Here is a 15,265-nt window from a genome sequence, read left to right on the forward strand (position 1 = left end):
ACATAATCAAGACGCCAACGCCGGCATCCTTGTATACCCACTTATGCCTCATGATGACTATGTAGGCGTCATCGTATGGAAGGTGTTAAGGACGTTGTAATGTTATTTAGGTGATGCATTCTATTCAGAGTTGCAGTAACAGCTTCATAGATACGGGGTTGGTCGTTTTACCTCCTCTTTTAGTTTCTCTCCGTTTTCCCAATTCTTTCCTGTTGTTGTAAATAAAGAGAGCAAACAAATGCTTTGGGGGATTTAACCCATTAAACTACGATGACAAGATTCTTGTCATTTGGTCAAATAAAACAAAAAATCATAAAACACCAAAATGTTTGATCAAACATTTTGGTGTTTTATGATTTTTTGTTTTATTTGACCAAATGACAAAAATCTTGTCATCGGAGTTTAATGGGATAAAAAATGTTATGAAAAACAGCCAACTGGCAATGGACACAATAACGAGACTCTACGAAGGGGTAACTGTGCTGACGGCTTAGTATTGGGCAGAGACTTGAAATTTAATAGAGGCACAGAGGAAAAATTTAAAGTGTTGCATCTGCGATGTGGTTATTCAGCCTCTTCTGGTAACTTGGAAGGACTGTATAGTGGCCGCACCACAGTCTAACCAGGGGTGGACAATATGGTCATCTGCATGTCTGGGACATCCAGATTTCAAATTGCGGGCAGCCTGGAGTTGCTCCAAAGGATCCTGGTGGGCAAGTGTAAAATTGGAATTGTTCACTCCTGCTAGTCAGGAAGACTCCTTTCTGGAGAGATAGAGGATTTAGAGGGATGGATATCAGTGAATTAGGATGTTTGGAATGGGTAGTTGCTTGGATTTGGTTTCCACTTTGATCTAAAGCACTGTGCGCATTCAGGTCACCTTTCTGTCTGTCGGTGTTTGGGCGCGTAGTTAACCTGGTGGGAGGTGTGCAAGCGTTTGTACAATGCATACATTTACCAAGGCTTTTTCCCCACTTACATGGGGGGGTAGCCAAAAAGAAATAGGAATAGAAACCACTCCCACCCATTCCATCCCCTATATACTCCACCCTCCCTCTCATCTTGGCACCTCCTGGATGACAAGTCATCCTTGCATCCTGTCCACTGCCCTGGGTCAGAAGCAATGTCACAAGACACGGCATACCCACAGCAAGGCCGCTTCATTAATTCGATGACCCCCCTCTCTGTCCCCTCATGAAGAAAAGGAGAAAATGTTTGTGATTTTGCATTTACCTAATTGTATCTTATGTAAAAGGGGAGTTAAGCATATGGTGTCCCGTCTTTGTATCTCTCCATATCCAGTTTGTTCTTAAATTCTTGTATTGTTTTTGCACACACCGTTTTTTCATGTAATGTGTTCCATACATCTACCACTCTGGGAAGAGCTGTTCTTTTTCAGGTTCCTTCTATAAGTGTCCTTTTTAAGCTTCTTTCCATCTCCGTTTATTTGTGTTTGTGTTGGGTTTATTTCTACTGTAGCATTCGAGTGACTTGGGTTACTTTTCTATTTGATTATTTATCTATTTTTCTTTATTTCAGTCTCCTTTGGGGTCCGTACCTGATGCAGATTGCATAAATTTTTGCAGTCATTGTTTTAACGATTTCAGTGACATCTGTCTAGACCAGTCTTGTAGCATTCTTTGATGATTTAGACTTTTCTTCTTATCTATGGCTTTGTGGGGCATGTAGTCAGTCAACCACTTCAGTACGAGTCAAATTCTTGCATACAGCATCGGCTGCCATATGTAATTTGCATCACACTACTCGCATCGTAAACTATAAAGTCACTCCTGTGTTACTTGTTCTCTTTTAACCGAGTAATAGCAAAATCATGATCAAACCAGTTCACCGAATCCAGGGGTAACTCATGTACACACACACACACACAAGAAGAAACTTAAGGACAGTTACAGAAGAGATCTGAAAAAGAATAGCTTTCCACATAGAGTGATAGATACATGGAATAATTTGAAAGAGAAAACAGCGAGTGCTAAAACTATACACGACTTCAAGAAAGAACTGGATGCAGAAAGATAAAACTGAGGGTCCCTATGAGCATAGCTCTTCTCCCGGAAAATACAACTAGGTAATTAAAACACACACATACACACACACACACACACACACACAAAAAAAAAGGTATATATATCAGTCGTGGGCATTGCGATAAGTAAAGCGATAATATCGCTTTAACCGAAAATTTATCGCTTATCATTTATCGCAAGACCGGAAAAATTTATCGCTTTCAAATTTCCCGCGATAAAGTAGAAGACGAAAAACCGTTACGGCGGGAGGTTACAGGCTCATTGTTACGTGGCAAACAGATGCGGCCAGGCGCCTGGCAGCCCGCACTTCTGTTGTCACTGTTTCTTTGAATAGCCCCCCAACTGGTTGCATCTGATCTCAGCTCTGTGTTTCATTGTGCTACCAGCGATCCAAAGCTTCTTTGTGTGTTATAACTTATATATACTTAATTCTTATTGTATATTGCTATCTTAACTAAATATCTAATTAATATATATTAGTTTTATATATTTTTTGCGTTTAGAGGTGCGCCTCGCACGTGCCTCCCGTTCGTACGAATGTCGCGTGATTTTGTGTTTTAACTTTTCCTTTTCAGGAAATCGTTTAGGTTTTTGCATTTCATATTGCGTTATTAATTAGTGTCGCGGCGGGCGCATTTCAGTGTTCGAGAATAGTGAATTTAGTGATTAGTGAGTGTCAAGATGTCAGGCAAGAGGACAGTGGAGGACTTTTTCCGCGTGGAGGCCAGCAGCAGTGATGTGACTCAGGAAAGGGAGCGGAACATTTCCAGGAGTTCTTGATCTGTGGACATTCCCACCATCTCCCGCTCGAGCTCCCTCAAGTCCCTGGGCAGTGAGCCAGAGGACAGCCGCCCTGGCAGCCAGGCCAGTGACCAGGGAGACGTTGTGATTGCGGGTGGCTGCAGTATTTCGAGCCAGGAGCTGCAGATCATCAAAGACAAGATGGCCGCTCTGACAAACTATTACAAGTTGTCCCACGTGATCAGCACAGTATAGCTGGGGATGTCCTGAGGCCAAAGAGGGCGTGCCTCAGTGAGGACAACCTTGAGCATCTGGTGTTTCTGAAGGGAAATCTCCACCTCCTCAAGCAGAAGTTCAAGGTGCCATGGGGGGTGGATGAGGAGGATGAGGAGATGTTTTAAATTGTTGTATTTGTGTTTGTGATGTTGTGCTGTGATAGTTTTGTTAATTTGTCTTCATTAAATGTTGCTATAAAGTAATAAAATGTTAATTTCGGGTCCTTTAGTGTTTTATAGTAATATATGGTGTTTTAAGTGTAAAATAGAGGTTTTTAAATGCATAAGTAGCAAAAATAGAGTATTTTTGGATTTATCGCAGGATTTATCGCTTATCGCTTTAAGGTATCTTGGAAATTTATCACTTATCGCTTTAAGGTATCTTGGAAATTTATCGCTTTATCGTTATAGGACTTTGCAGAAACATTTATCGCTTTACCGTTATCGCTGCCCACCACTGATATATATATATATATATATACATATATATATAATCAAGACACCAATGCCAGCATCCTCATGTACCCACTCATGCCTCACGACACGCCTACACAGGTGTCATCGTACCAAAGTGGTTAAGGTTTAGTGGCGAGTTGCTTACGTCAGGCAGCGAGTACCTGTGACCAAAGAGGCCCCCTTTGCCCTATGTGGCTGGAATGCTGTAGCAGGTAATAATCTCTGCTAGGAATCAAGCAAGGATGGCAGGATTTGAACTGTGTGAATACAAGACCAGCATGTTTACAATTATGCCATCAACACACTAACTGATGCTACAATAACAATTATCATTATCAAGCCAATGTTTCCATACATACATACATATACCAAAGGCCTTTTCCCCCCTTACAAGGGAGGTAGCCAAAAAAGAAAAAAGCATAAAAACCATTCCCACCCATTCTATCTCTATCACACTCCACTCCCCTCCACCTTCTTCCCTCCCTCTTATCTTGGCACATCCTGGATGACGGGTCATCCCTGCATCTTGTCCACTGCCCTGGGTCAGAGGCGGTGTCACAAGTCACAGCACATCCACAGCAAGGCCGCTTCATTAAATAGGTGACCCCCCTTTCCTACTCCTCGTACAGAAAAGAAGACGGGGAGAAATCCCTTCAGGCTGCGTCAAATTTTTCTCACACACACTACCTCACCCCCATCCCCCCACCCATTCCACCTCATGCATCACAACATCATCCATATACAACCATTCTCCATTCACCCCTGTCTTCTGTCCTCTCCCATCCTTCCTCAACAGACATTCCCCTCTTCCCCAAAGCCCATAAATCTGTGAGGTCTTGGGGCAGTTCAGACATTCTAAAGATCTTCAGCCCCTGAGTACTCGATGGCTGATCATCTTTGTAAGCTAATATTAAAAAGTGGCCAATCTTAACAAGCTTAACCTAACCTTAATTAAATCATCACTGTTGGGGCAATTTATATTTACGAGCTTATTTCTGGGGTAGCTTATTTTTTACATTGGTATTCTAGGGTTGCTCATCTTTATGATGTCACAGAAATCTAAGGCACCTTTGAGGCCATTTCGGAGTAGTGGGAACACTTGAAAACTCCGGCTGGGTCACATTACATGAATGTATTTCAAAGTTCACTTGCGTCCACAAATATTACTTGTGCTGAATTTTTCTAATGCATTCAAAGATTATTTTCCAGGAACACAACCTAACATTACAACTAGATGTACTTATACAGTGTAACACAAGACAATTTACAGAAACACCCAAAGAAGATAAAGACGACGAAGAAGAAACAAGAATGATAAAAAATGATAAAAAAATAAAAAATAATTTGCATCGAAGTACCATAATTTTCTCCCTGTCCTTTACAATTCTGACTTTTCTTCTTCACGTCCTGTATGCAAGTCCTACAGCCAGTTCCTGCCCATAGACCACACGGTGGCTACAGAATAAACAATGTCCCATCTACACCGAGTTTCTTGGTAGGTATCACGAGTCCCACGGAGGAGGAGGAGGAGAGGAAGAGGGAGGTAGAGGGAGGGAGAGAGGGGAAAGAGGATAGAGGAGAGAGGAGATAGAGATAGAGAGGAGGGAGGGAGAGAAGGGAAAGAGGAGAGAGGAGAGGAGATAGAGAGGAAGGAGTGATAGAGGGGAGGGAGGGAGAGGTGATAGAGGAGAGAGAGGGGGAGGGGGAGGGAGATAGAGGAAAGAGATAGAGGGGAGGGATAGAGAGAGAGGGGAGAGAGAGGGGAGAGAGAGGAGAGAGAGAGAGGAGAGAGAGAGAGGAGAGAGAGAGAGAGAGAGAAACATTGGCCTTGCTGGTGCAATGGGAATGTATTTGAGTTAGATTTGGGTAAAAAAAATTAACACGGTAAATATAACTTAGGCATAATACTGTATATATAACTTTGGCATAACATTGTAAATATAACTTTGGCATAAATTCTGTACGTACCTTGTCGATTTGAGCTTGAAGAATGTCCAGAAGGGTAGTGGTTGGCCCACGGTAATGTTAATTTCAGTTCCCCTTGGGAGTCCCTTTATCATGCGAGGTAGAGAGTCTTGGCAACTTGCTATGACAGAATCAACCACAAATACTGATGGGATGATTATTACCGGTGGACTAGAAACCTCTGCGGGAGAGGGCGGAGCGGGAACCTCTGGAGGCACGGGTGGAGTAGGCACAGCTGGACCGTCAACTGCATGTTCACTTCTGGGTTGCTCTTCCGTCGACAATCTCTTAAAAGTTCTCATCGCTCCTTCCACAACGTGACAGGCACCCTGTGCTTCTCGCAATTCTTGAAATATCTGAGGGCTCGGATTTTGATTTATCACCTCACTCACGGACTTGGCAACTGCAGCTAGCGAGGCCCCTGACTGTATCCCCACTTTCTGAGCTAAAATCTCGTTCTTGTACTGCTCCATTTGCGTTACGGCCCGGTTGATTTTTTGGACCATGGCGGAACTGGAGGCCATTAACTCCTTACACGATGTGATGTTTTTGGTCAGAAGAACATCCTTGGCGTCTAACTTCTCTATGCACTCGGCCCTCAGCTTTTCGACGGCTTCCTTCGCCATCACGGTCTTGTGACCCTTATTATGGTGCTGACGAGCCGTGCAGCCATTGCAGACAAAGACTAGGCAATTCTCGCACCAAGACGACATATACTTACTGCACTTGGAACACATCTCCTGATTGCCGCTTAGGGGGGCAACGTGCGAACTGACTCCTGTAGCCCCTCGCATGCTCAAGCTCTCCATCAGATCTTCCAGTTCGTAATTGATTGGCAGGTTCTCGATGGTTGTCCGCCTATGTTGAGCTTGGCACTTTGGACACATCACGACACCTCTTTCTCTATAGACTTTTGTTATGCAAAGCTTACAAAAGGTGTGGCCGCAAGGCAGGGAAAGCGGTCGCAGCTGTTGGCCGTAAGCCATCAAACACACGGTGCACTCCATGCTGAAATGACATGATCCTGCATTAGAAAGTCCTCTTTTGGCAAAGAATTGATTAGACAAACAAAAAGAAGAAAATATAAGACGGAAAAAAAGAGTAAAGTACAGATTCCCTGGATAATTAGACAACTCCCGCATTGGTGAATGCCAGCAGCATAACTGCAATTATCAGCAAGACTTCTACAACTGTTTTCGAAAGGCTGGCCTACCATTATAAAAAGATGGAAATGACCACAAACTTACCTTCACAAAGACGCACTCAACACCACCACCACCACCGAGACCATCTTTCAAGAAAACGACATCCACGCATTCAAAATGACTTACGTGGTTATAAGTGACCTCAAGAAGCTGATAATCAACATCCAAATCATACCCACACCAACACTGCTCAGCAACAAAGCAGACATCCTAAGCCCATGACATAACATAGCGACAACTGCATTTGTACTACTTTCGTGTACACGTGTCACGGATATAAAGAAATTATAAAGAATACCGAGAGCAATGACAAAGTTGGCACCAGCTCTTTCCAAATCAACATACGAACAAAGATTATCCAAACTGGAATTACCAACACTGGAGCAGAGAAGAGATGAGATCTACTATCTGTAGAATCATGAAAGGAATGGAAATCCTTGATAGGAATGATTTACTAAAATGGGACAATGGAAAAACAAGAGGGCATGAAAATAAAATAAAAAAGGATAATTAAAGAAGAGACCTGAAAAAAAAATATATATATATATACATGAGAAAACAGAGGATATTCAGAAAGGTCCCATGTTACAAGTGATCACACACAATCTTGTTGATAATAAAACTGCCCTGTTTAAATTAACCCAAACTCAAATTCAGATTATTTTCAAAATTTCTTTTTATGTAACAAGATTCAATAATATTTCTTTTGACAATATTATTACAAGATGTAATTACTTTTGAGTTTCCCCAGTCAATATTATGTCCATAATCCCTTTGGTGGACTGGGGAAACTCAAAAGTAATTACACCTTGTAATAATATTGTCAAAAGAAATATTATTGAATCTTGTTACATAAAAAGAAATTTTGTAAATAATAAGAATTTGAGTTTGGGTTTATCTAAACTGGGCAATTTTATTATTAATAAGATTGTGTGTGATCATTTGTAACATGGGACCTTTCTGAATATCCTGTCTTCTCACGTATATATTGTTTCTTTCTGTATTGCTCTTCTTGTACCTTTGAAAATGTCTTAAATAGACGAAAACATTCGGTATCCATTCTTTTCAATTTCCCAGTGGTTTCTGCAAAAATAGTTTGTCACGTGTGTTTTGTGATTTCTTTGCATATATTTATATTTATATGTATGTATATATATATATACAGTATATATATATACAATGTATATGTATACAGACGCTCCTCTACTTACGTTCATTTATTTTATGTTTTTTGATTTTACGTTTGAACTGACTGTAAAAAAAAAAGAAAAATTTGAGTGAATTTTTGAGTTTAGCGCACTCTCCGTAGTACGAGACGTTCAAACGATATTTACGCATGATGCTGCGTCTATTGTTTACATGGCACAAACGACAGACTGACCGTGCCTTGCCTCCTCCTCCACCATCTCACTATGTTGCTTGAATTTAATTTATCTGAAATTAATGTTATTATTTTACAATGTTATGTTTATAATTAATGATTTAGGGTGTTTTATAAGATACGGTAATAGAATTTATGGATGTATAGTACAGTATGAACGGTCATACATTACTGGAACGTACAGTAACAACTTACTTTCATTTTCACGTTACATTCGGCCGTTTGGAATGTAACTAAAACGTAAGTTGAGGAGCGTCTGTATATAAAATACGATAAAATAGTAATAAACAAAATAAAATAAAAAATAAAATAAAATCCACTTGCACAAGCACCCAAGTGGTGCTCTGGTGAACTCCGGCAGCACTGTACCCCAGGTCCAGCAAGATAGATCAAAACCCATCAACCCCCTTGTGGGAACACACCACTGCTGCAGTGTCGCCTTAACGCACACAGCATTGTTGTAAATTAAATTGTTAATCTTTGTCAAAGCAATTATGTATGTCGATTGTAATTTATATGTTGTAAATATTATGTCACATATGAGTATCACCATTATTTTGTAAAATGTATCTTTATATATTATTTGCATACTCTGTACAAAGCCTTAATATATTCATTGTGTATAGTTTATGTCATAATGGACAGGCAATCCAATAATACATCCTGAGGTGATTTGAAATTTCATTAATCCTTCACTTACGGACAATACCAATAAACATAATGTGGTAACCAAGCACATCACCCTTGTCGCATCTTGGGGTGCGGCCCCGGACAGGTCCAAAGATCACTACCTACCAGACAGCAGTTCAAAGTCTCTTCCCCCAGGAAAAATGTAGGAAGTTCCGAGGACCCTTGCTGACAAGTGTTGGGGCTGTGGGTGTTCCACAAAGCAAAAATTACGAAGTTAGCCTCTTCAATACGAGTCAAATTCTTGCTTGTAGCATCAGCTGCCTGATGTACTATGATACATTATAAAATGTAAAGTTATAGCTGTATTACTCATTATCTTTCACTCTGAACATTAATAACCACAGAAAATGGGATCAAGCCAGCTCACAAAACACAGGGATCACTTAGCTATGATTACGAAATAAATACAATCAAGGTGCCAACACCGGCATACTCGCACCTCACGACGCCTATGTAGATGTCATTATACCGAAGAGATTAAAGGTGGAGACGTGTTTAGAGTTGATGATAGCTAACACAGTGTCTAGGATAAAAGTCAATCATAAATACACATGAGGGGAGGTTGGTGTATGGTCAGGTGGTTGATAAGGACTTAATGGAATGTGTAGTGGTATCCAAAGGAAGGATAGGAAGAGTTCTTGACGTCCATGTTCTTAAGAGAGTGGGGGAATATCAGAATTTTTTTGGTGGAAGGTAAGTTGATATGGGAGGATAGATGGGAAAAACTGTTCAACTACTTAGTTGACGTCTACGTAGGCATCATGAGCTGTGAGTGGGTTCACGAGGATGCCAGCATCAGCGTCTTGATTATATATTTTTGTAGTTGTGCACGAGTTACCCCCGGATTCTGTGAACTGGTTTGATCATGTTTTCTGCGTTTGTTATTACTCGAGAGTAAAAGAGAATGATTAAAACAGCAGTGACTTTATATTTTATAATGCAAATAGTGTGATGCATAGTACATATGGCAGCTGATGCTGCGTGTGAGAACCTGACTTGTACTGAAGTGGTTAAATTAGAAGGAAAAGGAGTAGGTGTATGATGAGAAGTTAAGAGAAGTATGGGAGGAGGTGAAGGATAGAGCAGAGTCAAGGGTGGAGGAGGAATGGGGTATTTTGAGGAGGGAGTGACAAGATGTGGATAGATGGTATGTGGAACAAGGTGAATGAGAGGGAGTAGGATAGCGAGTGGTGAGATGATAAAGTGAAGAAAGTAGCAGAAGAGAAGTGAGCATTCAGAGACTGGTTGTAAACTAGGACAAGAGCAACATATGAGAGGTACAAAGAAGAAGGGGAAAAAAAAAAAAAAGGAAAAAAATTATCCCTATAGCTACTGAAGAAGGGTCTTGAACCCGAAATCGCGATCTAGCTAATATGACTACATACAGCCAAGTCATAAATTTCCTTCCTAAGGAAAACAAATCCTTAATAAGGTATATGGAAAATACCATTAAGAAAATTAATTATTAATGCACAACTAGCCATCTCTTTTAATGAAACACACATATATATATATATATATATAGAGGAGGCAAAAAGGAGAGATGTACAATGAGAGAGGAGCATGTCAAATTTACAGTAATAAAAAGATGTTTTGGGAGGAAATTAAGAGAGGAAGGGGAGGCGAGTGAAACAAAGTAAAAGGTGCACATGGACACATGTTGACACAAGAGGAGGCGGTAATGGGTAAATGGGCAAAGTATTTTATAGAGCTGTCGAATGTGGACGATAGGGAGGGCTTGGTGGTAGCAATCAGAGGTGCTATGAAAATGATGGTAATGGGAGAGGAAAATGGAGAAGAAACAAATAGATGAGGTGCAATTAGTTTTGAAAATGATGTGAGCAGGTAGGGCATCTGGGTTAAATGGGTGTCATGTGGAGTGTCTGAAGAAGGGAGGTACAGTGATTGCGGACTCACTGGTGAGGTTGTTTAATGTGCGTCTTAGGGAGGGTAGAGTACCAGAGGACAGGAGGAGTGCCTGTACAGTTCTGCTTTACATGGGAAATGTGGACAATTCCAAATGTAGTAGTTTCAAAGGGATCGTTATGCTGAGTGTAGTTGGGTAGGCATATGGCAGGGTTTTGGTTGAGAGGATTAGGAGAAGAACAGATGGAGTAATTGGTGAGGAACAGTGTGGGTTTACAAAAGACATGGGTTGCATGGATCAGGTTTTTGTGTAAAACACACATGAAAAAGCTTTAGCAATAGGCAAGGATGTTTTATGGGTCTTTCATTGATTTGGAAAAGGTTTATGATGGGGCAGACAGGAAGGCATTATGGGAGGTTTTGCAGATACATGGGAGAGGAGAAAGCTGTTAAGGGCTGTCAAGAGTTTTTACAAGAGTAATAGAGCCTGTGTTTGTATTGGAAATGGAAAGAGTGAATGGTTTGAGGTAAAGGTGGGACTTTGTCAGGGATGTGTCATGTTGCCATGGTTGTACAATGTGTACATGGATGGGGTGTAGCAAGTAAACACTAGGGTAATGGGGAAGGAACTGAAGATGATCATAAGAAAAATATAAAACATAAATAAATAAATAAATGGAGAATTGTAGGAGGTGAACCAGTTGTCTGCTGATCATACTGTGTTTGTGTCAGGACCAAAGGAAAGATTATGGGAGTGGAGTTTGGGAGGGTATATGATGGGAGCAAGTTGAAGGTAAATGTGGGTAAAAGTAAGGTGATGAGATGTAAAAGGAAAGAGGATGGCAGTGAGTTAGAAGCAAGTCTTACAGGAGAAAGTACTGTACATAGCTTTAGGTATTTTGGGTTCCACATGGTAGAAAAGGGAGTAGAGATGGAAGTACACTGTTGACTGAGCGAAGCAAGTAAATGCCTTGGGGTGATCAAAAAGTATTATGAGAAATAGACACCTGGGAATGGGTGCAAAGAGAAGATGATATGAAAGGGTGATTGTACTACTGACACTATGGGACGGATACTCCGAATTTACGAGATACAGAAAGAAGTTTGAATGTGTTTGAGATAAAGTATCTGAGAAGCATGTTAGGGGTTACAAGATTGGATAGAGTGAGAAATGAGGAGGAGAGATGGAGTGGAAAAGGAGATGGCAGACGGGGCTGATAAAAAAGTATTGGGATGGCTTTGGCACATGGAAAGAGTGAAGAAAGTTTGGTAAACGAGATAGGCAGAGGCAGTGGGAGTGAACTTGAGGGGGCAACTGAGGATGAGATGGATGAATGGGGCTATGAGCAAGAACGGAATGTCTGTTGTGTGAGGAAGGGTGAAGGCAGGAGATGGGGGCGAATGGAGAATGGCTGTGTATAGATATGTGATTCAAGGTTGGTTGGTTGGGAGTCTACGATTGATATTTTGATGCAACTCAGAGGGATTTCCCCTCGTCTTCTCTTCTCTCTGCATGAGGGGACAGAGAAAGGGGTTGCCAATTAAGTAAAGTGGCCTTGTTGGGGATGTGTCTTGCTGCGTTGCTTCTGACCCAGGGCAGTGGGCAGGATACCGGGATGACCTGTCATCCATGAGGAGCTAAGATGAGAGGGTGGGGAAAGGGCAGTGTATGGGAATGGGTATATATATACGCCTTTTGACTTGGTTACCTCCCCTATAAGAAAAAAGAAAAAGTATATTATTTATAATTATATGTATAAATATATATATGTATATACGAGGCGTGTTTTTTAAGTACAGTTTTGAAATAGAAATTAAACAAGTAGACTTTTCGTTGTAATTTTACTTTTACGTGAAAGCCTGTACTGTAATTTACTTTTCAGCAAATCGTGCCATAAAATCTTCTGGATCTGCTTCAAACAGCTTCAAATCTCGCGGGCAGCATTAGCTGCCAGATGTGCGATGTTGCGTCATAATACTCGCATTTTAAAAAATAAAAGTTACCGCTGTATTGCTCGTTCTCTTTCACCCGTGAATTTTGATAACCAGAGAAAATATGATGAAGCCAGTTTACAGAGTATGGGGGTCACGCAGGTACAACTACAATATATATAATCAAGACGCCGAAACATCAGCATCCTTGCGTACCCACTTGCTCCTCATGACACCTATGTAGGCGTCATCGTATCGAAGGGGTTAAAGATGGCTGTACAAACCATCAGTAATGAGTGAAGGTCGTCCACTTTGTTCCTCATCATGCACATTTGTATGGCCATTTTTAAAAGCTCTCATCCATTTCCGCACCATCCCATCACTCATAATGTTTTCTCCACACACTTCACTGATCCGATGATGAATTTCAGCCACTTTCACGCCTTTAGCAGTAAGAAAACGAATCAGTGGGTATTTCACAGTCAGCAGCACTCTCAATCGGAGGCATTTCAAATACTCACAAACTTAAACTCGGTCAGATGATTTCTCAATTATGTTGAAAAGTAGATTACAGTACAGGCTTTCATGTAAAAATAAAATTGTTACGAAAAGTCTACTAGTTTCATTTTTATTTCAAAAGTGCTTAAAAAACATGCCTCCTGTATGTATACTCAGAAATTCAAGGTAACTAATCTGACTGTTCTGTGGGAGTGGTTTAATATTGAATCTTGCCACTGGGTGCTAATCAAGGTGGTCAGGGACAAAGTACAGCTGCACAGAAAACTATCGTTAGTAAATCACGCTAATCATTTTGACACAAAACAGCGAAACTATTTGAGACAAGTTGAAGTCTCCATCGGAAATAAGATTATCATGTCATAGTGAATCCATATGAACTCCGGAACTATTATTCGATTCATATTCATTTAGAAGGAATTCGAACAATTCGAACCCCAGAAATACCAACCCTTCGGTATCATAAGGTTATGTTCATTAGCGAATGTTTCGACACCCCTGCTAACGATAGTTTTCTGTGTAGCTGTACATACATACATACATATACCAAGGCTTTTTCCCCCTTACAAGGTGGGTAGCCAAAAAGAAAAATGCACAAAATCAATCCCAACCATTCCACCCCTGAATACACTCCACCCTCCCTCTTATCTTAGCACCTGAATGACTGCCCTGGGTCAGAAGCAGTGTCGCAAGACACAGCACATCCACAGCAAGGCCGGTTCATTAAATCGGCGACCCCCCCATTGCATAAAATGAGAGGACGGGGAGAAATCCCTTCGGGCTGCGTCAAATTTTGCTCACACATACTACCTCACCCGCCCAGGGACAAAGTAAAATCACAAAAGGGGCAGTCTCTGTTAAATCAACCAAAATTATTTTTTTTTTTAAATAAACACCCTCATTTCTCAGATTTTGATGAAACATTGTTTATGGGTAAATCATAGGCCCTGAATCCATTTCTGACAATTTTTAGATCAATCAGACATACGGTTCAAAAGATATGACCTCAAGAAATTTGAGGTTGTGTGTGAGGTCATGTTTTCAGTGACCCATAAATTGGTTAATAATGATCAGAATTGCATATATGTATATATATTCAGAATCAGAAAAAGCCAAGGAATTCAAATATATAGGTTTTAAAACTCTAGGTTAAATATGTTATACAAAAAACAATATTTGAGGTCACAATTTGACCTCTGGGGTATCAAATGAGATTTTTTTTTCTATAGATGTAAAAAATGAAGGCAAAGGCATTAGCTATTAGAATCAGCAAAAAAAGTTTGTGTAAGTATTTTTCATGAAACTAACCTATAAGTGAACACCATATTCCTAGGTCAGGCAACAATTCTACCTATATTTCTACACTTAAGCTCATATTTTGACAGATTTTTTTTTTATTGATATAAGAGCAAAGACAGGGTTCTTAGCAATGAGAAACAATCATAAAATCCAAAGTGTATGTTGGTAAGCTATGAGAAACAATTAACAGTGTTGCTAAACAGCCTGTTGAGACAAGTTGCTACTTGTCTAATTTCAGCATCCTTGTCCACTGGTTAGTACAGTTGCAGCCATATAACTGGGTGGTTGGTGGGTATGGTGCTCTGATCCTTCGTGACTCAAGGCTCAAAACATCAAGTTACATGGCTATATTTTCTAAAAAAAAAATATTGTGTCATCTAAATGATTTTTCCTGTATTCATATCTTTACAGATTACATGACATTGGTTCAACATTTGAAATATTGCCAGGATCCAATTAAAAAACACAAAAAATGCATAACAATCAATCTTGGAAAAGTGACAGATACACTTGATGAAAAATGTGATGGTAGACTGAGAAAAGACTCCTTGTTGTGTGTGAACTGTTGAAAAATTACAATGAAAAACTCCACTTTACTTAGTACCATTGAAAACAAGTCTGATCAAGATTCAAGTGAACCATGTGCTATTGACAGCGATTTGAGTGACATGTCTCAAATTAAAGATCTGAAAAGTGACAGTGATTGCTTCATAGCGGAAAATCCTTCAACATCAGTTCTTGCACCCCTGAACGAGGAAGAGCTGATGGTGTAGCCCATCTCAAGTGGCATTAAAGAAAAGAATAAAGGTCACATTTCTAATGAACCTAAAATACTTGGTGACCCAAAGCATATCAAATCAGGAGAGTATGTTGGGTGTATTTACAACAAGGAAG

The 15,265-nt window shown here is 40.3% G+C and overlaps 1 protein-coding gene across 7 annotated transcripts in view; it reads right to left on the bottom strand.

Annotated features, from left to right (window-relative positions):
* Positions 1–15,265, bottom strand: part of LOC143031446 (tripartite motif-containing protein 5-like) — a 37,680-nt gene that overhangs the window by 6,962 nt on the left and 15,453 nt on the right. For all 7 annotated transcript variants that reach the window (XM_076195264.1, XM_076195269.1, XM_076195268.1 and 4 more), the window contains one exon: positions 5,486–6,490. In XM_076195264.1, coding sequence (XP_076051379.1) covers positions 5,486–6,489 — 1,004 coding nt within the window. In that variant the 5' untranslated portion in view covers position 6,490. The remainder of the gene's footprint in view (positions 1–5,485; positions 6,491–15,265) is intronic.

The sequence above is a fragment of the Oratosquilla oratoria genome, chromosome 12 (assembly GCF_046742065.1).
Source record: "Oratosquilla oratoria isolate Oo_2021 chromosome 12, ASM4674206v1, whole genome shotgun sequence".
In the NCBI taxonomy this organism is placed as follows: Eukaryota; Metazoa; Arthropoda; class Malacostraca; order Stomatopoda; family Squillidae; genus Oratosquilla; species Oratosquilla oratoria.